The 15,824-nt window shown below is 38.9% G+C and overlaps 1 protein-coding gene across 1 annotated transcript in view; it reads right to left on the minus strand.

The window, feature by feature from the left end:
- Positions 1 to 11,479, minus strand: part of gjd1b (gap junction protein delta 1b) — a 42,266-nt gene extending 30,787 nt beyond the window's left edge. Inside the window, exon 1 of the mRNA XM_039654261.2 lies at positions 10,606 to 11,479. Within this exon, the coding sequence (XP_039510195.1) occupies positions 10,606 to 10,676 (71 nt within the window). The 5' untranslated portion in view covers positions 10,677 to 11,479. The remainder of the gene's footprint in view (positions 1 to 10,605) is intronic.
- Positions 11,480 to 15,824: the final 4,345 nt, after the last annotated feature.

The raw sequence follows: 15,824 nt of genomic DNA on the forward strand, positions 1-15,824 counted from the left end.
AAACAAAACAAAACATTTCAAACGTGCTGTAGGCACTCGTCGCCACAGTGCAGCGCCGGAAGTGTGTGATTGTATGATATAAAGTCGCAATTGTGTATTTTTTCCTTAGAATTTCACTTGTCATGCAACTCTGACTTTATAACTCACAATTCTGAAAAAGTCTGAATTGAGAGATGTAAAATCGCAATTGTGAGATTCACAAGTTTACACTTACATACTATTGACCTATGGCTTAGCCACGCCCTCAAATGCTATGAGCCAATCACAGCGCTCAGCTAACCCAATACACTCGGACATTCTCTGCTTCCACGTCCATTGAAATGCATTGCAGTTAGTCAGTTTTCATTTGTTTTTATCTTGTCATTTTAAGTTTAAAATGGTCAAACGGAGTGCAAGGGGTACATGCAACTCCGACACCAGGTTCCCGAGAGGCTGGGCGACGGTGTGTATTTCTTTACCCTTTCCCAAGCCACATCTCAACCGAGATAAGTGTCTGCTCTGGATCAAGTTATGCAGTAGACACAACACCAACTAAACGTGGATAAATTAAACAAGGATGTCTACATTTGTTTTAAGTTAAGTCAACAACGTACTTGAACGTTATCTTTAAAATCTCTACCGTAACGTTAGGCTAACGTTAGAAAACGTTAACGTTAGCTGCTAGCTGCGTTGTACATCATGTCACTTAGCTTCATTATCGAATCTATAAATAACCGAGATAACAAATTTTAACAATGTTGTGCTGAATGATTCATGTAAAAACTGTAGCACCAAACGATGATGGCAACGATATGCGGGTTATCACGTTTACACTGTGACCTGTACTGTATTTTTGCTTGGAGCTGAAGCTTTTCATCGACCTTCTCAACAATAAAATTATTAATATAACTAGGGTTGGGTATCGTTTGAATTTGAACGATTCTGATTCCGATTCCTTGTTTCGATTCCGGTTCCTAACGATTCTCGATTCCGATTCTTTTAAGAGGCAGGGTCAAAAAAGTTTAGCTAACCTTGCTGACCAACGGCCTTTCTGAAGGAAATACTCCTTCTGTAAAAATACTCCTTTTGTCACAAATTTTGCATTTTGCCGAGATTTCGTTATTTTTAGAAAAGTGAAGCCACACTTTGGATCGCCGACGTAAGCTACTCATGTTCGACTCGCGTGGTTATGCCAACACTTCCGGTAGACGCTTCTTCGTCGGTGTTGTTCAGCGGTTTCTTCTTCCGCTCGGCGGACTGTGAATATCGAAACTAGGAATCGAAATTTTAACTTTTGAACGATTCCGGGAAAAACGAAAAGTTAGTCTCGGTTCCAATCGATACTCGATTCTCGATACCCAACCCTAAATATAACCCTCCAATGCACAGTTAAGGACCTTTAGGTGACTTCAAGATGATATATAATCTTTCTGTCTCCAAAAAATCACCAATTGCCTCCTGTGAAATGTCTGTGACGGCTGCCATAGCGCCCGTCCCCGAATGTTGACTGTTTGTCCGAGTGAGTGGAGGGGGCGTGGCTTTGCCATAGGTCAATTAGATAGAGTAAAATATATGCGTATTTGGCGTGCTGTCCGAGGGGATACTTGAAAACTGTCATAGAACAGCGGTAAAAAAATCTCTTGATGTTAATTGAGTTATTGGATTCTGCTTCTCCTAAAATGTGTTAATAAATTAATTTTTAAATTACATTAAAAAGTCGCAATTATCTTTTACAATGTTTTATACTGTGGCGGAAGCAAGCTTCCATAAAGATTTGAAGGAATGAGGAAGTTTTTCAGTAAATACTGCTTTAGAAGCTTAAATAACACCGAATTCTTTTAGTCACATCAAATGCTATACTGTAGGAAAGAAAGTCCTTCGGGATTGGAACAAACGAGGACATGATGATAGAATCTTAATTTCTGAGTGAACTTTTGAGTTTAACAGCGTCAGCTTTTTCACATACATTCAATAAGTGCTAGAGACATCTTTCCCTTTTTCCTCTGCGACAATCCCATCCCTTCTTTGAACTCCTAATCGCAGTTTGGCGTGACGTCTGTGTTTAATCTTGCTGTAACGGAGATTGAAGACGATTGTGTCTACGATATACATTTGTGGTCTCTAATCTGAATGAAATGCTTGTTGATGTTGAGTGGCAAACGGATTGATGATTTGAAAATGTGTGTCATAACACATCTCCTCTGAGGCTTTGAGTTATTTCCCTGCACAGAATCGAATGCATAACCGATATAATCCAAAGGCTAAAACCGGGGAAGAGATGAAAACATGGGTGGAGGGCAGAGAGAGGAACTGGAAGAGCAGGACAGAAAACAGCCAACAGCCTGTGGTTCAGGAAGTCACAGTGGGACTCAAGTCACGCACGAGTGAATAGAGCTGTAATGAATCTGTAAACGGATGTTTAAATATATATATATAGAAATGACATGGTATGAATGAATGATTGAACAGTCAAATATGACTGGATGGTGTGATGGAAAGTCAAATCCACTGTGGATTTGAAGGTGTCACTCTCTAAAAATACACCACGAGAAGCACACATGATACCCATAAATCTGTGCAGCTATAAATACCTCGAAAGTGAGCATCCCTCAGCTGGTAGTGCAGAACAATTGAAGTGATCACTCTCGGGGGATGCTAACTAATTTTTTTGTGATCCCTTCCCTTTTCTGAAGGGATTAGTTGCGTTCGACTCGACGGTATGTTTAGCGGCTCCTTCAAGAATGCAGAAATGCCATGGAATTTGTTCTGCATGCATATTCAATCCCACCAATACTTGCCAAAATGAAATAACCCAATTATAAATGTATAATCTGTAGAACAGTATGCCATAGTTATCATGAAACTCTCCAACGTACGAATAAAATGCAGCATGCGTATGATAAAATACTTATTTTTGTCTTCAAAATAATGTTTTTTTTTTCTTCTAAAGTCTAAAAATTACTCTAAAATTTGATTTGGCTTTTGATAAAAATCTATTTGTTTTGGTAAATTCATGTCGTAAAGCTCATATTTACGAGTTGAACACACATGAACGCCTCTACAATGTCATAAATACGAGCGGGATTTTCTTTAAAAGGGTGATGAAATGAGAAATCTAATTTTCCTTGAGCTTTTGACATCTAAGAGGTCATCATGTTATAAGAATATCTTGTAAGTTTCAGAACTGAAAACGTCCTTGTTAGTCCAATAAAAGCTTTGATTGACGCCAGACTCAGCAAACGATTCATTTTTCAAAGTGGGGAACTATGACGTCAAAGAGGATAAAACACCACCCCCGCAGAAGAAGATCAACGCCTACTTCAAAATGGCCGGTTTAGCTCCGCCCACCGACTCGCGCATTACACGCATAGCTAAATAACATAGATGCCTACCTCGTGATGACAAACCGGATCGAGCTACCGAGCAATACAAAATATTGTGCAGTGCCTGGTTGTGAAAGATTTTATTTTTAATGATGTTCCAGCTGATGCGGGTAAAACATCGTCCGTCTGTTCGCTTCATTTCACTGAGGAATGTTTTGTAAACAAGACTGGATTTGCAGACCGATTAAGAGTAAAGAACGGTGCCGTCTATCGGTGCAATACACGGACTCTGGGTCGAACATGAATGGGAGAATCATTCCGGTTGCCCTTTTACAACATTGGACGTTTTCAAAACAATTTCCCCCAAGTGCATCGACCGGTGAGTTGAAACTCATTATACTATGCAAAACTGTGATCCACTCACAGCAGTGGGCGTTTACTTCCAAGTCTTTAGTGCGAGACGCCCATAAAAACCGAGCGTTTTTGGGCTAGGCTCAAAGCTAGGGTAGAAAAGAGCCTATTACTTATTAATTTTATTGTTTTTGAATGCAAAATCCAAGCGAACGTCATAAGTTGACCTCAGATAACAATATAATAAAATTTTAAAAAGCCAGTTCATGACCCCTTTAAGCCCTGATGTTTTAAAGGATTAGTTCACTTTTGAAAAAACTTTTGCTGATAATTTACTCACCTCCATGTCATCCAAGATGTCCATGTCTTTCTTTCCTCAGTCGAAAAGAAATTAAGGTTTTTGATGAAAACATTCCAGGATTTTTCTCCTTATAATGGACTTCAATGGGAACCAGGTCCAACCGAGGTCCAAACGACAGTTATAACAGTTACAGATGCAGCTTTAAATGTCTTTAAATGACACCAGACGATGAATAAGGGTCTTATAATGCGAAACGATCGGTTATTTCAAAGCTTATTCCAAAAATGTAACTTTTCTAAGGACAAATGCTAGCCTTGCTCTATTCTGTGAGGCGCGTTTGCAACGTCACGTAATACGTAATTACGTTCAAAAGGTTACGGGCGACGTAGCCGAAAGTACAGAGTCAGTGTTTACAAGTTGAACGCATAGGTTGAACGTGCAAACTAACTCAAACGGCGTTTACAAAAAAAGGAATTAAAAGGAAAAACAACGATGTCGGACGATTTTGATTCTGTACTTCCGGCTACGTCGCCCGTGACCTTTTGAACGTAATTACGTATTACGTGACGTTGCAAACGCGCCTCACAGAATAGAGCAAGGCTAGCATTTGTCCTTAGAAAAGTTACATTTTTGGAATAAGTTTTGAAATAACCGATCGTTTCGCATGATAAGACCCTTATTCATCGTCTGGTGTCGTTTAAAGACATTTGAAGCTGCATCTGAAACTGTTATTAACTGTCGTTTGGACCTCGGTTGGACCTGGTTCCCATTGAAGTCCATTATAAGGAGAAAATCCTGGAATGTTTTCATCAAAAATCTTAATTTCTTTTCAAATGAGGAAAGAAAGACATGGACATCTTGGATGACATGGGGGTGAGTAAATTATCAGCAAAAGTTTTTTCAAAAGTGAACTAATCCTTTAAGAGTTGAGGACGTGTCAGTGAACAAAATGGCAGAATACCACAATATTAAATGTATTTAGCAGTTATATTGTCAGGCGTTTCTATTTACAGTGAAGTAAGCTAATTGCCAACATGATATATTACAACACAGCATTATAATACATCAATATAGTATGATAAAGTATACAGTGGCTTCATAAATGGATTAAAAACATAAAAAAGACCTGATTCACATTCAATGATTTTCATTTTCTTGAAGTAGGGTTTAAAAAGCTTGCTGTATTTTTGTGTAATTAATGAAGAGAAAGTATACCGCCATTTTACTCCGACGAAAGTGACATTTTACTCCCACCCCGTAAATACTGACTTCCCAGGAGGACTACCATGAAATAATGTAGCCATCTTATCACTATTATTTAATATTCAATCATATTAAATAGTCACGTCACCTTTATTCATATAGCCGTAATTCTGAAACAGACAGCCAACATGCGAGACAATCTGCTTATGCCCTGACAATAATAGCCAAAAATAAATCACAATGCACATGGACGTTTTTAATGTAGCTAACAAAAGCATTTCTTACACTTTATCCGTACATATTCCCTGTGAGCACTATAAACGCACAGCCACCTGTCACATTGTCTATTTCGAGATGTCCTTTAGTGAATAACAGCTTGTAAATGATACAGCTGTTCAAAACAAGTAGCAGTCGCCCACATTCCTCCACCCCCTTCCCTATATATGAGCATTTAATTGAAAACCGCCTCGCATAAACAAATAAATAAATCATCAACGCATAAATAAACGCATAAATAAATCATCTATTAATTATGGATGGGTTTGTTAGGTGATTATATTGGCTCTATGACTATAAACCTATCTGCCTTGGAAGTGCATGAATCTGAACTTGATTTTGCCTGGGGTTGTGGTCTTATGATTGCCTGCTAATTTTGTATGTGGTTACCGAGGTGTTTTTGAGTGCAGTTTCCAAGGTGTTCAGTGTGGTTGCTAGGACGATCTGGGTAATTGCTTGGTTGCAAGCACATTTGCAACAAACCAAGGTATGAGTCTGCTGTGTGTGATATTTTCCTGTGATGTAAAGATATGTGCATGGGTGCTACTTTTCCCCAACTAATTCTGTGTAAATGTCTTTTTTTGGACGAAACTCTCGTCTTCAGCATAACTGCTGTAGTCTCATTTCTCAGCCAATTTTAAGACAACATTTGCTGTCGTAGAATAAAATATCTTTAGCTTGTGTTAACCACAGAGCTTATTTGTTTACACCTGGCCACTTTTTCTCTGACCGGATAAATGCCCTCTCAAATGCTTTCGAGACGAATTTAAATCCAATCACTCAAAGCACGTCAGGAGGTCTTGTGAGAAACATTCGGGACGAAACTCGCCAAGTTTATTTGAGAAGGGCTTGTTTACATCTGGTCACTTCATGTGTTTTTACTGGTCAGATAAATGCGCTGAGATGCGTTCAAGACGAAACTCGCAAAGTGCAAATGCATCTGGTTGTTGAAACCACATGTCAAATGTACTCTTCCAAAAATGTGAAATAAATGAGCACGGCTTGTAGGCTGTATGACATGTTATAGCCACATATTTCAGAGCTAACGCTTACGCTTTAACCTTCATTAAAAGTAGTGAGACTGAATGATCTTACCAGTCGCTTAAGCCGCTCTCTCTCCAGTTGCCATCTTTGATTTTGAAATTAGATGATAATAGATAAACTGCAGCTCATATCTGTTGTTTTCGTTGACGTAAATTTGCATATAGTGCTGGAACTGAATATCGGATTCATCCCAGCTAACAATTTTACGCTCTGGGAACGTTAGTTTTTGATTCCCAGAACGTTATTGGTTACCCAGGAAAGTTTTCTTACCGTAAATAGAACATTCCCTTAAGGTTAGGGGAAAGTTCTGGAAACTTAATGGGAACGATCCTTTTAGGTTATAAAAACATAACCTAAAAATGACCTGCAGGGAACATTCCCAGAAAGTTCTCCTTAGGTTATCAAATCAAACCTAAAAATAACCTACAGGGAACATTCTTAGAACGTTCTTATTTGGTTCCCCAAAAAATAACGGTAACGCTTCCTTTTACAGTCCAGTTACCCATGTAAATACTATGTAGTTATTTTAGTAACTACAATTACTGGGTAATAACTTGTACTAACCCTGAACCTAGCCCTAAACCTACCCCTGTTCCACGTGTTCTAGGTAAGTACACTGTAAGTACTGTACTGTAAAAGGCAGCGTTACCAAAATAACCAAATGAAATCCATACGGGAACATTAGGAGAACATTCTGTGTTTGCTGGGTTATTTGTTTTGCGGAGATACACATGGCCAAGTGTAAATGGGACCAGATACAGCAGCTATCCGATCAGTAAAAACACATGAAGTGACCAGGAGTAAACAGACCCTAACTAGAAACCCATTGAAAAAGCCCATTGACTTTGGGACGATGGAACATGAAGTGCTAAAACTGGTTTTCAGGTTTTGGCCGACAGAAACACGTCATCCCTCCAGCACTCTATTGCCACGTGCTTGCTAAGTGTAGTTGCTAACTACCACAAATAATAATAAAAAGAGCAGCAAGCAATTTTGCGTTTAAATGACGTCTAATAGCCGTCCAAACACAGCCTTAGACGTCTAGGCTAAAACAAGGAAAAATTTGGTCTGCTAGTGAAAGTTTAATAGACGTCTAAACCATCGCCTAAGAATAGACTATTAGATAAAGAAATGAAATGAGCCTTGTAATCACGGTTTACTTTGCTTATATAATGGAATATCCAACCCGATCTCATGGCAATTCGTACGCATTTTACAAGGTGGCTAATTCGTACGAATTCATACGACCTCACTCGCACAAATTCATACGATTTTTGCTAATTTGTGCATATTTAACGAGTTACCAAATTTGTATGAATTCGTACGAATGACCTACCCCTGACCCCGCCCTTAAACCTAGCCATCACGTGGGCTTAGACAAACCGTACAAACTCATACGAGTGAGGTCGTGAGATAGTGTTGGAATATCGTACATCTCGCAAGTTATTTTGGCGAAAACAACATGTTACTAAATTCAATGTTAATGGTATTTTGGCTAGAAGTGGGTTTCTCATAGAGTCTATGGTTAAGCTAGAGGGGGAACTGACGGCTATTGCTTGCTGCCTTCAACTCCCTTTGATAATTGGATTCTGGAAGCCAATGGGATTTTCACCTGCTTTATCATCTTCTGGTATAAATCAGATGTCTGATCTCTTAAAAACATAAAAGTGTCCTGTTTGATTCGAGGTAGTCTGTGGCACAAACGAAAAAGCCTTGCGTCGAAACGCTAAGAACATTATTTGGCAACGCCCTCCATATTTACACACATTCATTAACCTCCTCGTAACAGCTCACATCAGAAAAATACAGAAAACCACCCACATCCCCTCAGCAATGCCAAACATAATGAATGAAACAGTCCCTCGAGATACCCTGTCAAGCGTAGTGCGGTTCACCATTGGCTGCCAAGTAGCCTGCGCTCACTGAAGTGTGAGTGTGGGGGCAGTAACTGGTGAATGAGATTTGATAAGGGAAATCATTCATATCCAGCACATCGGCACCTCTATGAAAGTGTCGCTCAGTGTCTGAGCAGCCAAATCGATGAGAAAAAACATGCCAAACGATTATTATGTCTTGTGACCAAGCATCTGCTGCCGTGCAGTCGATGTGTATTCTGAGTTCTGGCGTAGAAATGAACTGCAGATTCAGCAAAACATCAAATTTGAGTCTTTTATTGTGTGCCTGGATGAGGTGGAGTCATCCATTTCATCATAGCTTTAGATGGTCATAACCCATGATGATCATTTGATATACGACAAGCTGTCAGTAGGTGAGTCACCAATAACCTGAATGCTAAGCATTGGTAGATGCCTTTTTGGATGTCTGAAATATTTCACACCCCATGTCTTCTGGCTGACTGCCTCAATGTACACTGCTTGACAGTGATTGCCTTCGAGATGAATTCAGATGACAGGCTAAGACAAATTAGTGTGTTTCTGAGAAAACTGTAGACAGCACATAGAAAAGTGCCAAGCTAAAACCACATGTAAGTTAAACAAGCATCAAGCAATGTATATATGTAATGCTTGTTTTAGCATTCATATCCAAATGACAAAGGAAGAAGAGAACGTGAGGGGCTAAACTATAAGAGAGAAAATAGCATCACCCGAGCAGACGATGTCACTTGAGGTCTCGCAAGCTTCAGTGGTTCAAACACTGGATCTACTGAAGCTTGAGATCAACCAATAGGAGCTCGCGGTGCCCGCAGGATTAGTGGAAAGCTCAGCCGCGAGGTCATTTCTCTCTTCACCGTAAGCCACTGTTATGGACCGATAGCTGCATACACTAGAGCTTCTTAATCCTAGTCCTGGGGACCCACAGAACTGCATTTTGTGTGTTTCACCCTTATTTAATGCACCTGAATCAAATTTTTAGCTCATTAGCGGAGAGATTCATGAACCTAACTTGGTGCATCAGATAAAAAAAGACAAAATGTGCAGGGCTGTGGTCCCCGGGAACAGGATTAAGAGCCACTGCACAGTAATTCTCATAATCCACAGATTCATCCCAAATACATATATATACAGAGCAAAACCAGTGATATAAATTTAGTGTTTGCATTTAAATCATTACCTGATTTCGCTTTTTTTTTTTTAGCTATATTATGTATATTCATTTGCATCTATTACCTTTTGCAGTGAAATCAAACCGTCTCTGTGAAGCCATGCCCCAGATATTGCCCGCTTTTTTTTTTTTCATTTGCCAGGTGAAAATCAATTTAGAAAAGTAATAAGCCACATGGTTCACTCATGTCCATAGCAAAAAAATGGAATGGGACGAGTCACTCTGCTCTCTGTATAATACTTGAGGTTAGGGACTTGGACAACTCGATCTCATGGACACTTTTTACAGTACGAGCTGGCGATTTTGTATGATGTCCACCCCAAACCGCACCCCTGGACGTAATCGTTAACAGGACAAATATGTACAACTGAGATGGTACGAATTCATACGAATTAACCACCAATTCGTCAAATTGTAAAATAGTTACGAAGCGCGATGATATAATTCTGCTCCAAACTAATGTAGACAGAAGTTGACATGTTAATAAACAGAGTGAAGGTCCTTGCACAATGAGTCCGAAAATCTCGTCCGAATTTGAATTGTGAGTTCAAAAATAAATACCTTGCATTGTGTCAATCACGTTTACAACCTACCTCCGAAACTTTGTACGTCATAAAAAATCATATCGGGTTCAATTTTCTGAGTTTTTCAGATCCGTATAGTACATTTTGAGCCGCCGAATGACAAATATAAAATGTGAAAATTTCAGGATTTCAGTGATTCGGTGGCGCTGAATTGTCAAAACACCATTCAAACTGCTTGCTACGGATGCGAAAAACGCTGAAAATCGGACGAAATCGAAAATTTTTAATGACGGACGAAAGTTTCTGAGGAAGTGTGCAAGCGCGTAAGGTTGAATTTATTTTTCAACGCGCGAACATTTCAGACGCGAATTTCGGACCTTGCCAGTGTTTCTACTCTTCAGAAATTCAACCCACGAGAGGAGAACGCACAGTATTTGAAACATTCAAAAACAATCGTTAAACCCGTTGCAAAGGTCGCAGTTTATAATCATTTCGTTGTGACAACTGGCGCCGATCATTGCATTGATCATGCATTTCTTACCTTCCAATCATAGTAGAGTGCTGCTGAACTGCAGCCTCCAGGAGGCGCTCTAGAATGGTCCACTCTCCCATGGCTTTCTGCTGAAGACATCCAGGGATCACCGGACACTGTACTGGACCCCGCCGACCCTTCACGAAGACCTCCGAAGAAACCCCGCCGTCCCCGTTCCTTCTCTTTGAGGTAGTCAACAGCAACAGAGATGCTTCGCTTCTACAAATAGTTCTGAAGATGGCTCGAGAAGACACATGGTTTCTCCTTATCTTCCTTCAGCAGTCTCTGTTTACCGGTTCGCTTTCCCTTTTAGGGTTTGACGGACTCAGACAGCAGTTGCATTAAGAGTGCAGAAGTGTCCCTGGATGCCCTTGTGTCCTCAAGTGCTTCAACTATCTGGACTATCTTTTCCCGTTCCTCAAGCACAGCTGCGCGGTCTAAACACGCACGCTCGCGGACAAGCTGCACCTAGCCCTTTTGTTCACCATTAAACACACACACTCTGACACACACACACAATCGTCCTCTTCTTGATCTCTCATAATCCACCGAGCACGTTTTCCTGCCAGTATTGGTCGCACGGACAATCAGACCCGCTCACACACACACACTCCACGCTCCAGTTGCACATCACACACACATTTGAACAAATCAGACTTTCTCTCTGCTTCCTCACTGTTGCTTCCTAATGTTTCTATCTAGCCTTGGCAAGCAGTCTGCGTTCTCCTGTTTTCTCCTCCACCATCCCAGCTTCAGTGTCTTTCCTGCATTTTTCTTTTCCCCCCACTGTCAGTTTTCTCTTCCCCTGCTTCCTCGCTCGCCCGCTCTGCCTCTCTCTACCCCTGCTGTCACTATGAGCCACTGTTTTGCCACGCTCTCGTTTTCTGCTTGGCTCTCCCTCCCTCTCTCCACTGACGTTATCTCTGTCACTCATGACAAGTGTGCCACCTCCCACCATCTCTCTCTCTCACTCACACACAGTGCTCTTGAACTGTTGCATGAGTCTCTGTTGGCACTCTTTATTTTAAACAGTTCTTTTAATTAACCCGGTTCATTCACCTTTCACTCTACAAGCCTCTTTCTCCATCTCTCTCTCGCTCTCTCTCTCTCTCTCTCGTGGGCACCTGGCTTATGCGTGTGTCCAAAGGATTAGTGGGAGAATTCATCATGCTACCCCTCCTCTCCTTTCCTCTCATCCACACGCCACATATCCAACCATACTCCTTCTTTCATTTCCAATCGCAATTCCCATCTCGCAATGGTGGAAATAGAGGCGTTGTTTAAACGGACACATGTTGAAGGCTGATGAACTAAAGACAGAAAGGAGATGGAAAAATGGGAAATAATGAAACAAATCAGCATTTAACAGTGGCAGCTTTAAGGGCCATTCACAGAGAACACGCTTTTCTAATTCCAATGCGCTACTTTGCCATTGTGTTTCTTTGTAAACACACCCTTAATGGATGTGTGTAACGTTGTGCTCATGTCTCGCGTCTTTTATGAACGGTGTTCTAAAAAGGAGGAGCTCAAGTTAAAATCCATTCCACGTTCTCAATTGTACTGCTCGCGTCTCGTGTTTTTAAAAGCAGAAACGCTCTTGTGAGCCAGCCCTTACACCACCACAATTACAAAACAGAGCACCTTTACACAAAAGTTACACCACATTTACTGTATCTCTATATGTATATCTTTTCAACAGAACTGCTCAATTAACCTCTACACAGCAGGACAACTTTACAGCACCTTTATGTAGAAGAGAAAGTTTACATAAAATTCTCTGTTGCATCAAGCTGCTCTGTTACAGCATTTCTCAGATTTACAACAGCAGGGCAACTTTACACCACCTTTACATGACAGAGTAGCTGTACACTACATTGACATGGCAGAAGAGTTTTACACAATGGTTACATCACCTTTACACAAAAGATCAGTTTAATCTTGCTCGTCTACGTAAAGGTGCTGTAAAGATGTTCTGCTGTGTAGAGGTTTGTAAAACTGTTTACACAACAGATACGTTTTAAAACACCTTTACACTTCAGGACAACTTTACACCACCTTTACGTAACATAAAGCTGTTATGTTGTGATATAAATCTAGTCTGTTGTGTAAAATATCTCTATAATAATGTGTAATCACATTTACACAACAGAACAGCAATGGTTACACCACCTTTACACAGCAGGACAACTTTACACCACCCTTACATAACAGAAATGGTTTACACATCAGGACAACTTTACACCACCTTTACGTAACAGATGTTTTATACAACAGAATAGCTTTACACTACATTTACTCGAAAGAACAGCTTTACACCACCTTTACGTAACATAAAGCTGTTCTGTTGTGTAAATGTGATATAAAGCTAGTCTGTTGTGTAAAATATGTCTATCACATTTACACAACAGAACAGCTTTACACAATGGTTACACCACCTTTACACTGCAGGACAACTTTACACCACCCTTACGTAACAGAAATGTTTTACACAGCAGGACAACTTTACACCACCTTTACGTAACAGATGTTTTACACAATAGAATAGTTTTACACTACATTTACTCGAAAGAACAGCTTTAAACAATGGTTACACCACCTTTACACAACATATACGTTTTACAAAACAGCGGTTTTACAACACCTTTTCACAGGACAACTTCCTACCACCTTTACGTAACAGAAAAGTTTTACGCAACAGAATAGCTTCACACCACATTTACACAACAGTTGCACCACCTTAACACAACAGATTACATTTACTCGAAAGAACAGATTACACAATGGTTTCAACACCTTTACACAACATATACGTTTTACAAAACCAAAACAAAGCCGTTCTACACCTTTACACAGCAGGACACCACATTTACATAAGTTTTACACAACACAATGCTTTACACAATGGTAACACCACCTTTACACAACATTTACGTTTTACAAAACAGCGGTTTTACAACACCTTTTCACAGGACAACTTTACACCACCCTTACATAACACAAAGGTTTTACACAGCAGGACAACTTTACACCACTTTTACGTAACAGAATAGTACTCAAAAGAACAGTTTTACACTGTGGTTACACCACCTTTACACAACAAGTTTTACACAACACAATGCTTTACACTATGGTAACACCACCTTTACACAACATATATGTTTTTTTACGAAACAGCGGTTTTACAACAACATTTAACAGGACAACTTTACACCACCTTTACGTAACAGAAAGGTTTTACACAACAGAATAGCTTCACACCACATTTACACGACAGAACAGCTTTACACAAAAGGACAGTTAAAACAGAGCAGGTTATAACACCTTTACACATTAGAGCAGTTTTACACAACTTTCACAATATAACTGTTTTGAAAGATACACAACTGTTGATTTCTTATCGCGATGGCTTGTCATCCTCTTTTTTTCAGTTTAATCCTCTTGTGACTGTCCACTTTCCCTAATCTTGTTTAATGATTCACACTGATGTTTATGGGCTTTGAAGTTCTCCCAGTCATTACCCAAGGCAACAACACTGACTTGTAGATCTCTTTTTTTAGGGTTATGAGTAGTTTAGATGTAGGTGTAGTGAATAAAGGTGCATCAATACACAACTTCACAATAATTACCCATCAGTCATTGCAAATCACCTCAGCACTGCAAGAAGTCTGACTAAAACGAGAAGCAGTGAAGGCATTTTATTGAGTTTTATTTGTTTCAGGTGTGGTTTGATATGCCTGTCAAAATCCAAAAGCTAGAAATACTCAGAAACTTTAATGATTTATAACACATCTATAAATGTGTTATTAGGGCCCTACAACACAAGATGTCATCCTTCACAGATGTGCAGATATGAATAGGACTTTATTGGGTGAATCTGGCGTGTGCAGTAGAGCAAGGATTACTGATGCTCCGGCGGACAGCGAGGATCAGAGATGCTGGCTAGGGTGGGCGTCTCTTTAGGTAAGATTACCACCCATGACTGCATGATAATCAGCTTTGCCTGCACACTGCTAACAGGGGAGAAGCAATAGGGGGAAAGCCCTCGTTTCCCCGGCAGGGGCCTTAATTAAAGCTTTAGATAATGGGACTAAAACACCCCCACCCGCACACACACTCCCCACCTATTAAAAATAGGGCTGTGAAACGATTAATACCATCGAAAATAAAAGTTTGTTTAAATAATATATCTGTGTATAATTATTTTGTTTATATATATATATATATATATATATATATATATATATATATAAACATACATGTATAAAATATTTATATTTAATATAAATTATACTGTATATATATATATATATATATATATTAGGGATATATTAGCGCATCCAAAATAAAAGTTTGTGTTTACATAATATATGTGGGTGCACTGTGTATAATTATTTTATATATATATATATATATATATATATATATATATATATATATATATATATATATAAAATACACACACATGCATATTTAAGAAATATTTTCATGTATATACTGTATATAGATTTATATATAATTTATATTATATAAAAATATAAATATTTTATATATAATATTTTTTTTCTTAAATATACATGCATGTGTGTTTATATATATATATATATATATATATATATATATATATATATTATACACAGTGCACCCACATATATTATGTAAAAACAAACTTTTATTTATATATTATTTAAACAAACTTTTATTTTGGATGCATTTTTAAGTGTACTTTCTATGCAATTTCTATCTCCATGGCAACAACAGGACAGCTTAAAATACAAAGGCTTTCTTGTATAATGTGTTTTGTGCAAAGTTTAGTATAATGGAAGTATGCTCCTCACATCTTTATAAGATCTAAACACATTTCAGAAAATTCTGCCATCATTTGCTCACCTTCATGTCTTTCCAAAGGGGTTTGACTTTTATGAAGCAAAGTTATTTTGAGATGCGTTGCAGTTTGTTTGTTTCTCCGTCCATAATGGAAGTCAATAGTCAGCAAAATGGTTTCAGTGCCAACTTCAAAATATATTTTTTTGCAAAAAGCATACAGGTTTGGAACGACATGAGGCAGAATTTTACTTTTGAATAAACTATCCCTTTAAGAAAAAAATAGCATTGTCACTTTTCATAACACCATAGAACATCTCAGAAATGTAAATGAAAGGTCAAATCGAATACAATTGATTTGTGAGATTCTCAATTCCACACAATGTGATTTGCTGCAGTGGAGACAT

The sequence above is a fragment of the Pimephales promelas genome, chromosome 16 (assembly GCF_988280905.1).
Source record: "Pimephales promelas chromosome 16, fPimPro1.hap1.1, whole genome shotgun sequence".
NCBI lineage: Eukaryota > Metazoa > Chordata > Actinopteri > Cypriniformes > Leuciscidae > Pimephales > Pimephales promelas.